This window comes from Lathyrus oleraceus, chromosome 2 (genome assembly GCF_024323335.1).
Source record: "Lathyrus oleraceus cultivar Zhongwan6 chromosome 2, CAAS_Psat_ZW6_1.0, whole genome shotgun sequence".
NCBI lineage: Eukaryota > Viridiplantae > Streptophyta > Magnoliopsida > Fabales > Fabaceae > Lathyrus > Lathyrus oleraceus.
The window spans coordinates 413,745,631-413,763,333 of NC_066580.1; the positions used below are offsets into that span (position 1 = coordinate 413,745,631).

The 17,703-nt window shown below is 35.9% G+C and overlaps 1 protein-coding gene across 1 annotated transcript; it reads right to left on the bottom strand.

Moving 5' to 3' along the window:
- Window positions 1–3,587: 3,587 nt before the first annotated feature.
- On the bottom strand, window positions 3,588–8,626 carry LOC127119806 (26S proteasome non-ATPase regulatory subunit 13 homolog B). The gene is made up of 6 exons (XM_051050134.1): window positions 8,381–8,626; window positions 6,795–7,241; window positions 5,381–5,461; window positions 5,078–5,274; window positions 4,875–4,974; window positions 3,588–4,096 (listed from the first exon to the last, which is right to left on the bottom strand). Exons 1-6 carry the CDS (start codon window positions 8,528–8,530, stop codon window positions 3,911–3,913), a joined length of 1,161 nt encoding a protein of 386 aa, XP_050906091.1. The 5' UTR covers window positions 8,531–8,626; the 3' UTR covers window positions 3,588–3,910.
- Between the last annotated feature and the right edge of the window lie 9,077 nt (window positions 8,627–17,703).

Genomic DNA, 17,703 nt, shown 5'->3' on the forward strand with positions numbered 1-17,703 from the left:
TCTTGTGTTTGTTCAAGAAACTCAATCTTTCTCATAGTTTAAGTCTATTATTGACGGTACTTCATTACAACAAATATTAATGTCATACTCCATAAAATGTTCGGCTAGTATGCATTATATGACACCAGAGTCGTCTCAAACTTTTAGGAGGTCGTGTGTAAAAATTTAATGTTAGTTTTAGTTTAGTCGTGAATATTTTAAGAGATCCTATTTATGTGTATGCAGAGACCCTTTTGTCATAGCTTAATCATGAAAAAGTGTGAGTCTCTATGTTGGAGGTCATCTTGTACACCCTCAAAGAAGGCCACGTATGACACAATAATATAGACATTTGCAACCAAGGGGTTAAGATGAATTTGTTGTATAAATGGAAGTTCTCATTAAGGATTATCACGTATTGTATTTTTAACAAGTATAAGGGCCTGTTTGTATAAATAGCTTCCTTACACCTTATAACATAATTGTTTTAAAAAATAAGCTCTTATGACTAAAATTGTATAAGTCATTTTTATACTAAAAGATAAAATAAATTTAAATAATTTTTATATAAATTTAAATGGTTTTATATATTTCATAAGTTCTCATAAGCTATTTTTAAAAACTTATATAAATAAGCTAATAAAAGTTTATAAAAATCCATTATAAGTTATTTTGATAAAATCTTTCAAACACAGTATTATAAAATTTATAATAGCAGATAAGTTCGAATAAGCAATTCAAATATATCTTTTTAATAAGTATTAGTAGACAAATGTTTTAATGAAAGAATTATAAACAAATTATTTGTAAGTTTTAAACTATTAATGAGTGTGGTAAATATTAAATCGTAAATAGCAAAAAAAAAAAATAAACATGATAGATTTTGAAATATTCTGAATAAATACAAATGTCACATCATTCAGGTGTATTATCAAACTTTTTTGAATTTTCTGGTTCTGGATCTTTTGTCAGTGGATGGTACAAATTAGTAAATGTTATGAGTTTCTATTAACCCTCAACCAGCAACTGAGATAGTAACATCTTTCTTTTACGCCACTTTCTTTTATAATGCAAATACCAGTACTATTTACATTGTGCTGTAAAAAAATATTGTTTGCATCTTTGCTAGATAGCATCTGTTACTGTTATGGGCTAAACATATTTATTACTTGTAAATACCTTTGATAGGATCCAATGAAATTTTATAAGATAGTAGTTAACATGTGTGTCTGTCCTTTATGCACCTCTGTACTCTGTAATATTATTGATATTGCAAGATGCTGAAGTGCCCATGTGACACATTAAAGATACTCGACAGTTGTCGTACAAAAACTAAGGTAGTATTACTTGTAACCATGTATTCATCATGTTCACTCCCAACAACTAGTCAGTGCATAAAATAGTAACCAAAGAGAAATTCCAATCATTTCCTTGTAAATTCTCATCATCATCCTTTACAAGTTACCCTTCTTTGTGGTGACAACTTTCAAACTAGACTTTGCAAACTAAACTAGGGATTTTTGCCCCCAATATCCCTGAAAATAATTCTATACTTATCTTGGTCTCCACTTTTTAATTCAATAGGTCAAGTATCACTATTCAATTCTTGCCCTTCATCCATCTATTTGCACCTCTTTTATTAAAAAAAAATTGGTTTTATAATTTTTTTAGTTAATATAATAATAAGTTAATTATTTTAATAATAAATTAATAATTTTAATAGTAAAATAATTTTTTATTAATACATTTTTTGAATGTTACAACTTTTTTATACATTTTTTTTCTTCTTTTTAATATAATTAATACGATTAAGACATAAAAGATATTTTAAAATTAAAAATACAATTTCTAATCATTGAGAAATTTATACATTAATACGATTTTTGGTCGGTCAAAGGTCAAATGAGTTGAGATTCATCTAAAATTCACTGCATTTAATCTAAAGTATAAAGTCAATTCACATGAAAAGTAATGGACATTCTCTGATCTCCACTTTTCAGCACATTCATCTTAAATCTTGAATCGACTTAAGCGTTTAAGTGCTAACCATGCAAGCCACTTTGTGTTGCAGTATCTGAGATCATCACTACCAATTCAAGACCTCCAGTTCACCAATTCAATCAAACTATAGTTCCTAGATAGAACAATGACGTTGTATGTGGGAATCGGCTTTTGATTCCCGTGTTTTCCACGATTTTGCATTCACACTTTAATTCGTCAACGCATAACCTTCGAGGATCACCAAGTCAAGAGAGATCTGAATTGAAGCGATGGCCATTCGTGTTCGATCCAATCAATCATCATTTCAAATACAATTCATTGCATTTTCAAATCTATGATTCCCGCGAAAACTTTGGGAAGTAAAAGAACTAACGATCCTAGATTCAAATCTAAATCTACGCTAGAATTACCAAAGAGCGAAGGTAATTACTTCCAAGATCATACTGAAGATTCCTAATCAACATTATGATCTTGCATTACCTCAATTATATATGTCACTTACCGTAACGACTTCGAAGACATGGCAAATTCATAACTATTATTGGCGAAGATCTGTCACTAGAACACCTTCTTCAGACAACGAATGACTTTTTGTTGACGAACGAAAACTGCCTCAGGTCAGATCTGATATATCGCGATGAAACTCACATTGCGACTAAAGTTACCTAATCGTGACAAAGTGAAGTGAGTGAGTTTTCAATGCAAGCTATACACACTCGAAGTGAGTATAAATTTTATAATGATTAATAGTTATGTTTTTATTTGTTTTAAAATATTATTTATTTTTTAATATATAATTAATTATATTAAAAAGAAAATAAAAAAATTGCATAAATTATTTTTGACATCGGTTCGTAGAAATTCATTCTTTAAAGATGAACGATAGGTTCGAACTCATACTCTCACATTTAATGACCTAGCATGGTACCAACTAAATAGACTTAATGACACACATTTAAAAAATTTATTTATTTATTTCAAAAATTATTTTATTATTAAAATTATTAGTTATTATATTATTTCAAAAATTAATTTAAAACATTAAAAAACCAAATAAAAAAATAAAAAAATAAAAAAATAAAAAATGATGGCAAAAGTCAACTAGTGAATAGTGATCACTCGTCCATTGAATTGAAGATTGAAAAGTGAGCATTTAGAGATCTTTTTTTAACTAGGATAATTAAAAAAATTGTTTCGATTGATGGGGGCAAAAGTCCCAAACTAGTCATTAACATAGAACAAATTCAGAATATCGTTTGAAGAAATGAAAGTACCGCGAGAAACATAAGATATAGGTACTTTTGCTAAAAGCATGAATACTACCATTTACTTGTCACCAAGCAAACCATATTCTAAAATAGAAACATAATCCCCTTTCGAAATATATTTGGCTTATCTAATTGAACCTCATCCAACTTTTCTTACAATCTAGCTAAAAATAACTTGTGATACTTGTTACCACAGTACTACCCTGTTGTCACAATTGGTAATTGGTACCTCATTTCATCACTGTTGCGACACAACATAAGATTTAAAACTAGTAGATACCAAACTGGTGTATGAGAAAATAATCACTTGGCTCAATTAAATGGAAAGAACTTTTGAAGTAAATAAAAATGGCTGTATCTAAAGAAAATTATCAGGTACATAGTTTGGTCACCACTCTAAGATGTAAAAACAGACTGTTTTGAACTGATGCAACATGTCTCTAAGCATGCAACCATTTTAGAAACAATAATTTCTAAGCCAAGTACAAGGGGTTGCTATTTCCAGAGCAATCATTCAAAAGAAGTAGACAAAACTAAATGGAGCACATAAGTTGGCTATATGCCCATGTAACTCGGAAGTCTCTTCGTCTTTTGTTGCCTCAGGATGTTTTCCCTTTAACATTAGAAATCGTTACAACTGGCAGAAAACAAACAGAAAATTTTCATGATCCAATTAAATCGGGTGTCTCAGCCTCGATGGACAACAACGCCGTGTGTACTTTTCCTGTCCAACTGTCCAGTCGATCCCGTAAGGATTTTATCTGTTGAATACCAAGAACTCTTGGTTGCACCCAGGAAACATGTACTGTGCCCTCCACTTGATCAATAATACCCTCAATCAGATGAACCTGCAATAAATATTTTCATATACAAGCTAAAAAATTTGACACTTCCATATGATCTTTACAACAGTAAAAATCAAGGCCCTGTATATAGACTTCAAGATAATTCAATAGCTTTTTTTTAAAACAAGTGTTCAATACTGCAGCGAACAAAAGGGAATGAAGCCCACATGTGTGTGCTAAGTTGTAAGCATGTTGGTAAAATAGCAATGTACTTTTCCAAACCAAAGCAATTACCAACAAGACCCTGTACTCTAGTCATCACTAAACAGGAAAAGAAAGACTAAGAAAGAAGCAGAACAAAAAAGTGAACACAACCATTTTCAAAAGACAAATAAAACATTTTTCAACTTTGAATGATAATATCTGCCAAAAGATGGAAGTGATCATTTGCTGAGTAGGAAAAATGCATCATCAAGTGCTGAATGGGTGTCGAGTTAGCAACTAGAACTCCAACAGAAAAACCAACTACTTTCTTTAGGTAAAAATTGGTAAAAACTAATCAATTACGTAATTATCAGTTACAAGATTAACGCATCTTAAAAAATTATATAAACCAATATGAAGCATCATAAAAACTCTAAAAACATCAACACATCTTAAAATATCATATAAACCAAAATAACGCGGGTAAACAAGAATAACTCAAACAGAAACGAAGAAAGTTTCACATTTACTCAAACCCATAGTCATAAGTTGAAATTGTCATACTTTGGATGGTTATAAAGAAAAAAAATGAACGTTTAAAAAGCAGCTACTTTCAAGAACTTCCAGTTGAACTTACAGATAGGCTCTTCATAAGAAGATGCTCCACATCCTCTATAGAAAGCTTTGTACGCTCTGCAATTGCACTCAATGGAATAGTACGATCTTCCGAAGGCCGACTTGAAATAAACACAATCAGCTTTGTGTTAGAAATGGAACTTAACAGTTTCAAATTCATCCCTGAATGTGACAATTTCGACAATATATTCATCAAATATGTACCTGAATATAATTTCCATCAGACAGAGAATGTTGATCTTTTCCAACAGCTTCTGTTCGTTTTGAACTAGTGCCGGTTGAGCCCTTAAAGCAGCATTATGCACCTGACATAATTCTTGATATCGAACCAAATCACCAGAATTGAATGCCTGCAGAATGTAGTAGAGCCATTCCACCTTTGTCCCTAGGAGGCTCTTAATCTGTGAAGGTATAATAAATTGTGTTATCCAACATTATAACTCAAACAGATGACTGGAGTACGGAAATTTTGAGCAGACATTCCAAAAAATATCTGTAAATACTCACAATAGGATGGGCAAGTAGCTCTCCAAAGTTGTATATGTTATCCCCCAACAGAGCAGAAAGAGACAGGTCAAATGCCAAATCCTAACAGATCACAAAAAATTGTGCATTAACTAATATCATATCTGCAGATAAATAGAAAAGAAACCATAGACTAGTAGGATATCTCCTGTAACCTCTACCTAAAGCAGAAGGACGTGCAACTAAATAAATTAAAAAGCCCAGGTTCAGTTTCAATTCTACCAAAACATAAGCATCAACCTGATTTAAAGTCCTCTGAATCAATATTAGTAAGGACAGCATAGAAATGTAAATGTGTGATCAAATAGTAACCAAAAGCAATTAGGTTAACTTTTATAGATTAATGTTGGACATTCCATGGACTTTTCTATACTTTCTAGTTGTATCCTTTTCTCATTTTTTTAATTATTTATATATCAACACACAGACATACAATAGGAATACCACAATACTCGAAAATGTTGGTGTTTTGCTGTTATATTTTCAATTTTCAATAATTCAAGGTAACTTTAAGACGTCTACTTTATTTTTAATTTTATATTTAGGTTATTATTATATTAGAATTAATAGCAGTTGAGGGTTCTACTAATGTCGTGTTTGTCAATGTCTCATATCATGTGTCCTGTATTGAATATATGTACTAACTAGAATAAGACAATTATTTAACTCTATGTAATGGTAGTAGTACTATAACTTAGCTACACCATCCCCTTAGTCCCCCAGATGTAAAAAGAACCCAATCTTAAAGTCCAAAATAAAAGGGAGATCATCCCCAATAAATTACTGTTTAGCAACTGTGTAACACATGCTCTTGTGTCATATCATACACTAGTTATTCTATCGTAGTTAATTTTGAGAAGAAAAACATGCCTACAACCTACAGTTAGATACACTGATTGGTCACTATCCCCTCATGATAATTACCTAAGAGCCTGAGTTCTACGCTTCGGAAATAACAGTTATTATAAATAACATTTATTATCCATCCATCACATTATTATATTATCTTCTGATCCTCCATCCTTTCTCCCATATGTTTCTTTACATAGAAAAGATGTGGTACCATCTCAATAACTTATTTTTGTTTTAAAAAAAATTACAGTAATGGTGAGACGACCTTTACATCACATCTGAAGACTTTCTACAGCAGTTGTGCAGCCATCTCCCCGAATCAAGAGTGGAATTACCCTATCTACAAATATTTTCCTCATATTCACAAAATGAAACAACTTTCCGACACTCTTTCTTACAATCTCCCTTCACAGCCATACTTTAAGAATCATAAAGAGACAAAAATAACCGTATCCAGGGCAAAGTGTAAGCTAATAGCCATGATTTGAGACACAGAAAAGGAATAATTAAATCAACAAAAACATTTCACAGTTCAACAACATACCAGCTTGAATGAATCAGAGAGAGACTCCACTGATGTGTATGCCAAATAGAGAAGAGCATTTTTGTAGAACTCAGCAAATTCTTGACGGGATTTGTGATATTGAGAAGATACCCAGTAATAGCTCGCATAAACAGTTGGATCAATATCTGTCATGCTGTCAAGTGTACTCTTTCCATTTTCCAGAAGATTCTTGCATTCCTTTTGGTCACCTTGCTCAAGCTTAAATAAGGCAATTTGCATCTTGATGTATAGGATAGGCTCTTCAATGCGCTGCTCTCTAGTTGCTTGCAGTTTCTCAATGACCCCTTCAAGATAAGCAACGGCAGCTTCTTTCTCAGAATACTGTCGAGAAACCATCACAGCAAAATGGGCAAGTTTGAGAAGGTTGATTTTGGTCTCAAAGTCTGTGATGAAATTGTTATATAACTGTATCAAAGCATCACCGGCCTGAAAATTCAAAGTAAGGATAACCGTTCAAGCAAATAAATATTAAACCATGATGAGAACTTGCACTGCAGAATAAATTATCAGACTAAAAAAGTTACAAAAAATGATAATAGAAGCAAAACAGAATTAACACTGCACAAATTGTGCAACACATCATTGATAGTATTAAAAACAGTAGCACTAGATGAGTGACAGCATTAGTAAAACAATCACTAAAACTGAATAACGAACCTGACCATAAATGATATCACCAAAAAATCACTACAGCTTGTAGTAGTAAGAAATTATCTTGATCTCACCGACCAGGTTGCTTCAGAAAGCAAAGATATAACACCATTTGTGACAAAGATCATCATTCAAATTAAAATCCGCCCAACAAATGGGGAAATTCAACACCAATTTATGATACATTTGATCACTCAAACCATTTTTTAAGAAAATACAAGGCTAGCTTGATGTTGTTAAAACAAAACATTTTCAGTGAACTCTGATCATTAATTGTTTTAAACTTGTTAACTTATTAATCACATTTTCAAAAAGGCTTACCATATCCCAATCCATAACAATATAGTAAGGATGGAGCTTTATGGATAAATTATAAGCTTCAAAGCAAACCCTACAATGCTTGAGTAATGTCATAAGCACGATATATACAACAAAAGGACGCTAAAAATTTCACACACCATTCAAATCACAACAAAAAAACAAAACAAAAAAAAAATTCAAATCCAAAGCAAAAGTAAAAAATCCCAAAAATGTTTCCAACAAAACCCTAATTCTAAATACCCCAACACCCATGATTCAATTCCATAAACAATTCAATCAACAGCGCAACCCTATACCCTACCTAACATTCTCGGATCCAGAACAAAAAAGCTAAACACATCCACTAAAAAAGTATCCACCTTTACCACAATTCCAATCACAACACAAAAACCAAACCCTAATAGAAGCACAGTCGTTAACCGTCTCAACCTCAACTCCCAAATTAAGTTCAACACAGAAACAAGAAAACAAAAACAGAAACCCTAATTTTAACAAACGGCGAAAAATCAAAAGGAGGAAGCAGAGAGTTAAAGTATTGGTGCAATTGAGAGTGTAAAGAAAGTGTATTGGGAGAATAAGGTGAAGAGTGATACCTGGAAAACGGCAAGAGCGACGAACTGTTCGAGCTTGAGAGTAAGCTGATGCCATAGCTTGTTCTGGTACAGATCCGCAAGAGAATTGTACCATTCGCCAAGCTCGGGGTGAGAACTTCGAAGGGATTCCAGGTATTGCAGAGCAGCCATGGCGATTGAAGCGAGAAAACTCTGAAACAAAGAAAGAAACAAATGGAACTCTCTTCTCTGTTTTGAGGTCGTTGTGCTTTTATATTTTTATTTTTACTTTTATTTACAATAACATTTCTTTTCGTACTTTTTCTTTTCTTTTCTTTTATTTTTTATTTGTCTTGCTTCGGCTCAAAGAAATGAATAACTACTAGAGTTTTTTATTTAATAAAAAAAATAGAATTTTAGAAGGCCTTCTATCCAAACTATTATGAGAATTGTGAATTTTTTTTTAAAATAATCAACTTTTTCAAAAAAATAAAAAAATAATTATTTTTTCAAAAAAAATATCAAAATAACCAACTTTGGGAGAGAAGGCGTCAGATGCATTGGCGTACATGTATTGGGCCTCATGAAGAGACGCTAATGTGTGTGGTGCCTGCATGACCCTCCAAGAGGAGGCGTCATTGCCTCTGGCGTCTGCATGGCCCTCGAAGAGGAGGCGCCCATGCATCTGGCGCCTATGTGCCCTTTGTGTGGTAGGTGTATATGCGCCACCATATCCGGCGCATACACCCCCTCCTAGTATTTTTTTTTAATTTTTTTTAGTTTTTTTTTTAATATTTTTGGTTTTTAATATTTATTATTTAATACATAAGAAATAAAAATGAAAATAAAATAAATTCATTAAATATGTAATAATTGGTTACATTGGAAAGACCAAAAACCTAATGACCCGCCCGATTATAACGTCCCCCGGTTCCACATCCCGGTGCGTTAGGTTGTCTCCGAGGTCTCCCACGATTTTCTTGAGGTGTTTATGGTCTTTGGGTGCTAACCTGATCGAGCGATAGCTGGTTGGAAGGTCCGGCAGAAGTTCCGGCGGTATTTGACAGATGTGTCATCATTTGCTCCCAATATCCGGAGGGGCTCTTGTAACACCCCGATTAAAATAAGAGAATTATTTAATTGAGTTAATATTATTTTATTAATTTAATTAAAATAAATTGGATTATTGGATTATTATTATTATTATTATTATTTGGAATAATAATTATTATGGGAAAATATATAAGTGGGAATAAAGAAAAGGTTTTCATTTGTTGGAAAAGGTTTTCACGTGAAAAGTTGAGAAGCTGCAGAGAAGAGGAAAAGGGCAAGAGAAGAGCTGTAGAGCAAAGGTTGGAGAACGAAAAAGCTTGAAACTCGAAGAGTTGCCGGATTGTTAAGGTAAGGGGGGTTTATCGTCGTTTAATGGGTATTATCGATTAACATGTAATGGGTAGTGATAAGCCGTCGATTGACCCTAATTGGGATTTAGAATGCTGAGAAATTATGTTGAATAAGTTGTATAAAAGCTGAAATTGAATTTGTGTTTGAGTGTATTGTGAATTTCTGGGCGTATAGCTTTTTACGGAAGTTGAATCGGAGGTCCGGAAGTCCTCCAACGGCGGAAAATGCGGAAACTCTGCATTCTGCCTTGTGTTAGCGCAGGAACTGCTGTTTCGCCTGCGTTAACCGGTTAACCCAGGGTGTTAACCGGTTAACACTGTTATAAATTGAGAAAATGTTGAGTTTTGCCTGCGTTAACCGGTTAACCTATAGCGTTAACCGGTTAACACTGTTGCGTTTTTGCCAGAAATGGTATTTTTGTCATGCGTTAACCGGTTAACCTATAGCGTTAACCGGTTCACACTGTTGCAGTGTGGAAAAATAGTTGATTTTTATGTTGTAAATGCAATTGGTAGTTGGCCTATTTCAGTTAATTGTGATGAATAAAATTGTTGAGTTTATGTTGTGAAATGCCGATGCAAATATGTTGAAAAGTTGATTATAAGTTGTTTTGTTGAAAATATTAAGTTGTAGGCTGATGAGCCAAGGTTGATTCTAAGTTGCTTTGTTGAAAATTACTGAGTTGTAGGCTGATGAGCCAAAGTTGATTATAAGTTGTTTTGTTGAAAGAAAAACTGTTATGTTGCTGTTATTCTTATGTTGTTGAGTTCAAGTCGTACATGCCATAGACATTCATATGCATTAAGTCGGGGCTTTTGCTCACACCACGTTGGCCTGGATTGGCAAAAATTATGGGGCTTTTGCTCACACCACGTTGGCCTGGATTGGCAAAATTTTAAGTTGAAAGTTGAAGGCTTATGCCTTGATGCCCACTAAACTGGCAATGATTTTAAGTTGGGAGTTTTACTCCAAATGGTACCACATGCATAAAGAGTCGAGTCTCATTGAGTTGCATTTTATGTTGTTATTGAGTTGTATTTACGTTGTATTTGCGTATGATAATTGAGTTGAATGTGCCGTTACCGCATGCATGATATGATTTGGGTGATTAACGTGTAGAATTACTTAACATAACATGATGATTTATAATATTTGTTATATCGATTGAGAAACTCACCCTTACAATATTTTTCAGGTAACGAGCAGTGAGTTGAGTAGGAGCTAGTGCTTGAAGTCTAGTGTGGTTAGAGGGTCATGCTCTGATAGATGTAACATCGGGACGGGATGTTTGAATTGTCGAATAAATGTTAATTTTGATGAATTACAGATGTTGAAATATTTTATCCGCTGCGTATTGTTAAAGAAGTTGTTATGTCGAATAAAATTGAGTATGACTGCTTTTATGTTGAATTATGTGAAGAAGTTGTTATGTGACACCCTTGAGTGACAATATTTACTCTGATATGTATGATTTAATTGTTGTTATTTTAATTAAATATTTGGGGTATTTAGAAGGGTGTTACATTAGTGGTATCAGAGCAGGTCGGTCCGTCCGGCCAGTTGTCGTGTCGTTTTGTCTAACAATTGTGTATTGTTACCAATCTAACTTTAAGTTGTGTTGCATTGATAAGTTGAAATGGCTGGAAGGAATGACGCTGCAATGGCTGCCGCAATGCAAGCAATGGCACAAGCTGTGCAGAACTTGCCAAATGCTGGTGGAGATGCTGGATCACGTAGCTTGGCGACTTTTCAGAGAGAGAATCCGCCGGTGTTTAAAGGGAAGCATGATCCAGATGCAGCTTTGGGATGGTTGAAAGAGATTGAGAGAATCTTCCGTGTTATGGATTGCACTCCAGCTCAGAAGGTTCGGTATGGTACTCACATGCTAGCAGTCGAAGCTGATGACTGGTGGCTAGAGACTCATGAGAGGTTGACCGTGGCGGGTGAAGACGTTACTTGGGATGTATTCCGTAGGGAATTCCTGAGAAAGTATTATCCGGAAGATGTCCGTGGTAAGAAGGAAATTGAATTCCTTGAGCTGAAGCAAGGAAACATGTCTGTCACGGATTATGCTGCGAAATTTGTGGAGCTGTCCAAATTTTATCCTCATTACACTGGTGCTGGTGCTGAATTTTCAAAGTGCATCAAGTTTGAAAATGGATTGCGCTCTGAAATTAAGAAGGCTGTTGGGTATCAGAAGATACGCATTTTTACTGAGTTGGTTGATAGCTGCAGGATATTTGAAGAGGACAATAATGCTCATTACAAGGTTGTCAGTGATCGCAGAGGCAAACAACATCAAAACCGTGGCAAGCCGTATGATGTTCCAGCTGGAAAAGGGAAACAAGTAGCTGCTCCGGCTCAGAGGACTAGTAGGGGAGGTGCTCCTACTGGTATAGTTTGCTTCAAATGTGGTCAGGCTGGTCATAAAAGTAATGTATGTACTGCTGAAGTGAAGAGGTGTTTTCGCTGTGGTAAGACTGGGCATGCAATAGCTGATTGCAAGCACAAGGAAGTGATTTGTTTTAATTGCGGAGAAGAAGGGCATATTGGAAGTCAGTGTCAGAAGCCGAAGAAAGGGAATCAGTCAGGAGGCAAGGTCTTTGCTTTATCGGGTTCTGAGACTTCTGCAGATGATCGTTTGATCCGAGGTACGTGTTATATTAATGGCTTTCCTCTTGTAGCTATTATTGACACAGGTGCGACTCATTCCTTTATATCTTTGGATTGTGCTGTGAAACTTAAGTTAGGGATATCTGAGCTGTTTGGTGGTATGGTAATTGATACTCCTGCGAAGGGTTCAGTGACTACTACTTCGGTTTGTTTAAATTGTCCTTTGAGTATTTTTGGTAGAGACTTTGGGATGGACCTAGTGTGTCTTCCACTAGTGCAGATTGATGTTATTCTGGGTATGAACTGGTTGGTGTTCAACCGAGTTTCTATCAATTGTTTTGATAAGACGGTGATCTTTCCTGAGATTGAAGAAGGAAAGAGTTTGTTCCTATCAGCAAGGCAAGTGGATGAGGCAGTAGCTGAGGGAGCAGAGTTGTTCATGCTGTTAGCAACTTTGGAGGCCAAGGATAAGATGGTAATTTGTGATCTAGCCGTGGTGTGTGATTTTCCTGATGTGTTTCCTGAAGAGGTGAACAAATTACCACCAGAACGCGAAGTGGAGTTCTCGATTGATTTGGTACCTGGCACTAGACCGATATCGATGGCTCCGTACCGTATGTCTGCTGTTGAGTTAACTGAATTGAAGAGTCAGTTGGAAGATCTGTTGGATAAGAAATTTATTCGTCCGAGTGTGTCACCGTGGGGTGCGCCAGTGTTGTTGGTCAAGAAGAAAGAAGGTACTATGAGGTTGTGTGTGGACTACAGACAACTGAATAAAGTGACGATCAAGAATCGGTATCCGTTGCCGAGGATTGATGATTTGATGGATCAATTGGTTGGTGCAAGTGTGTTCAGCAAGATAGATTTGAGATCTGGGTATCATCAGATTCGTGTGAAAACCGAGGATATTCAGAAGACTGCTTTCAGAACCAGGTATGGACATTATGAGTATTCTGTAATGCCTTTTGGTGTGACTAATGCGCCTGGAGTATTTATGGAGTATATGAATAGGATTTTCCATCCGTACCTAGACAAGTTTGTTGTGGTGTTTATTGATGACATTTTGGTGTATTCGAAATCTGAAGAAGAGCATGCTGAGCAATTGAGAGTGGTTTTAGAAGTTCTACGGGAAAAGAAGTTATTTGCTAAATTGTCCAAGTGTGAATTTTGGTTAGAAGAGGTAAGTTTTCTTGGTCATGTGATTTCAAGAAGTGGTGTTGCTGTGGATCCTTCTAAGATAGAAGCGGTATCTAAGTGGGAAGCTCCGAAGTCTGTTGCTGAGATTCGAAGTTTCCTTGGTTTGGCTGGGTATTATAGGAAGTTCATTGAAGGGTTTTCTAAGTTGGCGTTACCGTTGACGATGTTGACTAGAAAGGGGCAAGCATTTGTTTGGGACTCAAAATGTGAAGAAGGGTTCCAAGAGTTAAAGAGAAGGCTGACTACTGCTCCTATTCTGATATTACCGAGTTCGTCGGAACCATTTGAGGTTTACTGTGATGCTTCATTGTTGGGTTTGGGTGGTGTATTGATGCAGAATAAGCAGGTTATAGCTTATGCTTCGAGACAGCTGAGGGTTCATGAAAGGAACTATCCGACACACGATTTAGAGTTGGCAGCCGTGGTATTTGTTCTGAAGTTATGGAGGCACTACTTGTATGGGTCAAGATTTGAGGTTTTCAGTGACCATAAGAGTTTAAAGTATTTGTTTGATCAGAAAGAGCTGAATATGAGACAGAGAAGATGGTTAGAGTTTCTGAAGGATTATGACTTTGGTTTGAATTACCATCCGGGTAAAGCAAACGTAGTGGCTGATGCATTGAGTCGGAAATCATTACATATGTCTATGCTAATGGTTAAGGAATTGGATTTAATTGAGCAGTTTAGAGACTTGAGTTTGGTGTGTGAGAGTACTCACAATAGTGTTAAATTGGGAATGTTGAAGTTAACAAGTGGTATTCTGGAGGAGATCAGAGAGGGTCAGAAATCTGATATGCTTTTGGTTGATAAGTTGACTCTAGTGAATCAAGGTCAAGGTGGCGAATTCAGAGTTGACGAGAATGGTATTTTGAAATTTGGTAGTCGGGTGTGTATTCCGGATGTTACCGAACTTAAGAAGAGTATTCTTGAAGAAGGACATCGTAGTGGATTGAGTATTCATCCTGGAGCTACGAAGATGTATCATGATTTAAAGAAGTTATTTTGGTGGCCAGGAATGAAGAAAGAAATCGCGAGTTTCGTTTATTCTTGTTTGACTTGTCAGAAGTTAAAGATTGAGCATCAGAAGCCGTCTGGGCTAATGCAACCGTTGGCGATTCCAGAGTGGAAATGGGATAGTATCAGTATGGATTTTGTTTCTGGGTTACCGAGGACAAGTAAGAATTTTGAAGCCATTTGGGTGATTGTTGATAGATTGACGAAATCGACTCATTTTATTCCGATCAGAATGGATTATCCGTTAGAAAGACTAGCTGAGTTGTATATTGAGAAGATTGTAAGCTTGCATGGTATCCCGTCGAGTATTGTTTCGGACAGAGATCCTAGATTTACATCGAAATTCTGGGAAGGCTTGCAGAAGGCTTTGGGAACTAAGCTGAGATTGAGTTCTGCATATCATCCGCAGACTGATGGTCAGACTGAGAGGACGATTCAGTCATTAGAGGATCTTTTGAGAGCTTGTGTTTTGGAAAAGGGAGGTGCTTGGGATTGTTATTTGCCTTTGATTGAGTTTACCTACAACAATAGTTTTCATTCGAGCATTGGTATGGCGCCGTTTGAAGCTTTGTATGGTAGGAGATGTCGGACACCTTTATGTTGGTATGAGTCCGGTGAGAGTGTTGTGGTTGGACCGGAGATCGTTCAACAGACTACAGAAAAGATTAAGATGATTCAGGAAAAGATGAGAATTGCTCAGAGTCGTCAGAAGAGTTATCATGATAAGAGGAGGAAGTCACTTGAGTTCCAAGAGGGAGATCATGTGTTTCTTCGTGTTACTCCGATAACAGGTGTTGGTCGGGCTTTGAAGTCGAAGAAGTTGACACCTCGATTTATTGGTCCTTATCAGATTCTGGAGAGGATAGGAGAAGTAGCCTATCGTATCGCTTTACCGCCGTCACTTGCGAATTTGCATGAGGTTTTTCATGTGTCTCAGTTGAGGAGGTACATTCATGATCCGTCGCATGTAGTCCAAGTAGATGATGTACATGTGAGAGACAACCTGACTGTTGAGACATCGCCTATGAGGATTGAGGATCGAGAGTTGAAGCAGTTGCGGGGTAAAGAGATTGCCTTAGTGAAGGTAGCCTGGGGAGGACCAGCAGGTGGCAATGTGACTTGGGAACGGGAGAGTCAGATGAAAGAGTCCTATCCAGAGTTATTTGCTTGAGGTATGTTTTCGAGGACGAAAACTCTTTTAGTGGGGGAGAGTTGTAACACCCCGATTAAAATAAGAGAATTATTTAATTGAGTTAATATTATTTTATTAATTTAATTAAAATAAATTGGATTATTGGATTATTATTATTATTATTATTATTTGGAATAATAATTATTATGGGAAAATATATAAGTGGGAATAAAGAAAAGGTTTTCATTTGTTGGAAAAGGTTTTCACGTGAAAAGTTGAGAAGCTGCAGAGAAGAGGAAAAGGGCAAGAGAAGAGCTGTAGAGCAAAGGTTGGAGAACGGAAAAGCTTGAAACTCGAAGAGTTGCCGGATTGTTAAGGTAAGGGGGGTTTATCGTCGTTTAATGGGTATTATCGATTAACATGTAATGGGTAGTGATAAGCCGTCGATTGACCCTAATTGGGATTTAGAATGCTGAGAAATTATGTTGAATAAGTTGTATAAAAGCTGAAATTGAATTTGTGTTTGAGTGTATTGTGAATTTCTGGGCGTATAGCTTTTTACGGAAGTTGAATCGGAGGTCCGGAAGTCCTCCAACGGCGGAAAATGCGGAAACTCTGCATTCTGCCTTGTGTTAGCGCAGGAACTGCTGTTTCGCCTGCGTTAACCGGTTAACCCAGGGTGTTAACCGGTTAACACTGTTATAAATTGAGAAAATGTTGAGTTTTGCCTGCGTTAACCGGTTAACCTATAGCGTTAACCGGTTAACACTGTTGCGTTTTTGCCAGAAATGGTATTTTTGTCCTGCGTTAACCGGTTAACCTATAGCGTTAACCGGTTAACACTGTTGCAGTGTGGAAAAATAGTTGATTTTTATGTTGTAAATGCAATTGGTAGTTGGCCTATTTCAGTTAATTGTGATGAATAAAATTGTTGAGTTTATGTTGTGAAATACCGATGCAAATATGTTGAAAAGTTGATTATAAGTTGTTTTGTTGAAAATATTAAGTTGTAGGCTGATGAGCCAAGGTTGATTCTAAGTTGCTTTGTTGAAAATTACTGAGTTGTAGGCTGATGAGCCAAAGTTGATTATAAGTTGTTTTGTTGAAAGAAAAACTGTTATGTTGCTGTTATTCTTATGTTGTTGAGTTCAAGTCGTACATGCCATAGACATTCATATGCATTAAGTCGGGGCTTTTGCTCACACCACGTTGGCCTGGATTGGCAAAAATTATGGGGCTTTTGCTCACACCACGTTGGCCTGGATTGGCAAAATTTTAAGTTGAAAGTTGAAGGCTTATGCCTTGATGCCCACTAAACTGGCAATGATTTTAAGTTGGGAGTTTTACTCCAAATGGTACCACATGCATAAAGAGTCGAGTCTCATTGAGTTGCATTTTATGTTGTTATTGAGTTGTATTTACGTTGTATTTGCGTATGATAATTGAGTTGAATGTGCCGTTACCGCATGCATGATATGATTTGGGTGATTAACGTGTAGAATTACTTAACATAACATGATGATTTATAATATTTGTTATATCGATTGAGAAACTCACCCTTACAATATTTTTCAGGTAACGAGCAGTGAGTTGAGTAGGAGCTAGTGCTTGAAGTCTAGTGTGGTTAGAGGGTCATGCTCTGATAGATGTAACATCGGGACGGGATGTTTGAATTGTCGAATAAATGTTAATTTTGATGAATTACAGATGTTGAAATATTTTATCCGCTGCGTATTGTTAAAGAAGTTGTTATGTCGAATAAAATTGAGTATGACTGCTTTTATGTTGAATTATGTGAAGAAGTTGTTATGTGACACCCTTGAGTGACAATATTTACTCTGATATGTATGATTTAATTGTTGTTATTTTAATTAAATATTTGGGGTATTTAGAAGGGTGTTACAGCTCTAGCCAACGGCGCTTCCGTAATGGAGTTCGGTGTCCATGTCATCGTAGTTAGGGCGTTGGGGTTGGGTGAATTGGGGATGGTATAGTTGCCCAAATT

What these genes read in the sequence shown, in the direction of transcription:
- LOC127119806 (XM_051050134.1), bottom strand. Translation starts at nt 8,530, where the DNA reads ATGGCTGCTCTGCAATACCTGGAATCCCTTCGAAGTTCTCACCCCGAG. An exon ending in TCGCTCTTGCCGTTTTCCAG is followed by an intron (nt 7,242 to 8,380) that starts GTATCACTCTTC and finishes TTGAATTTTCAG; the next exon opens with GCCGGTGATGCTTTGATACA. An exon ending in TTCTTATGAAGAGCCTATCT is followed by an intron (nt 4,097 to 4,874) that starts GTAAGTTCAACT and finishes TATTTATTGCAG; the next exon opens with GTTCATCTGATTGAGGGTAT.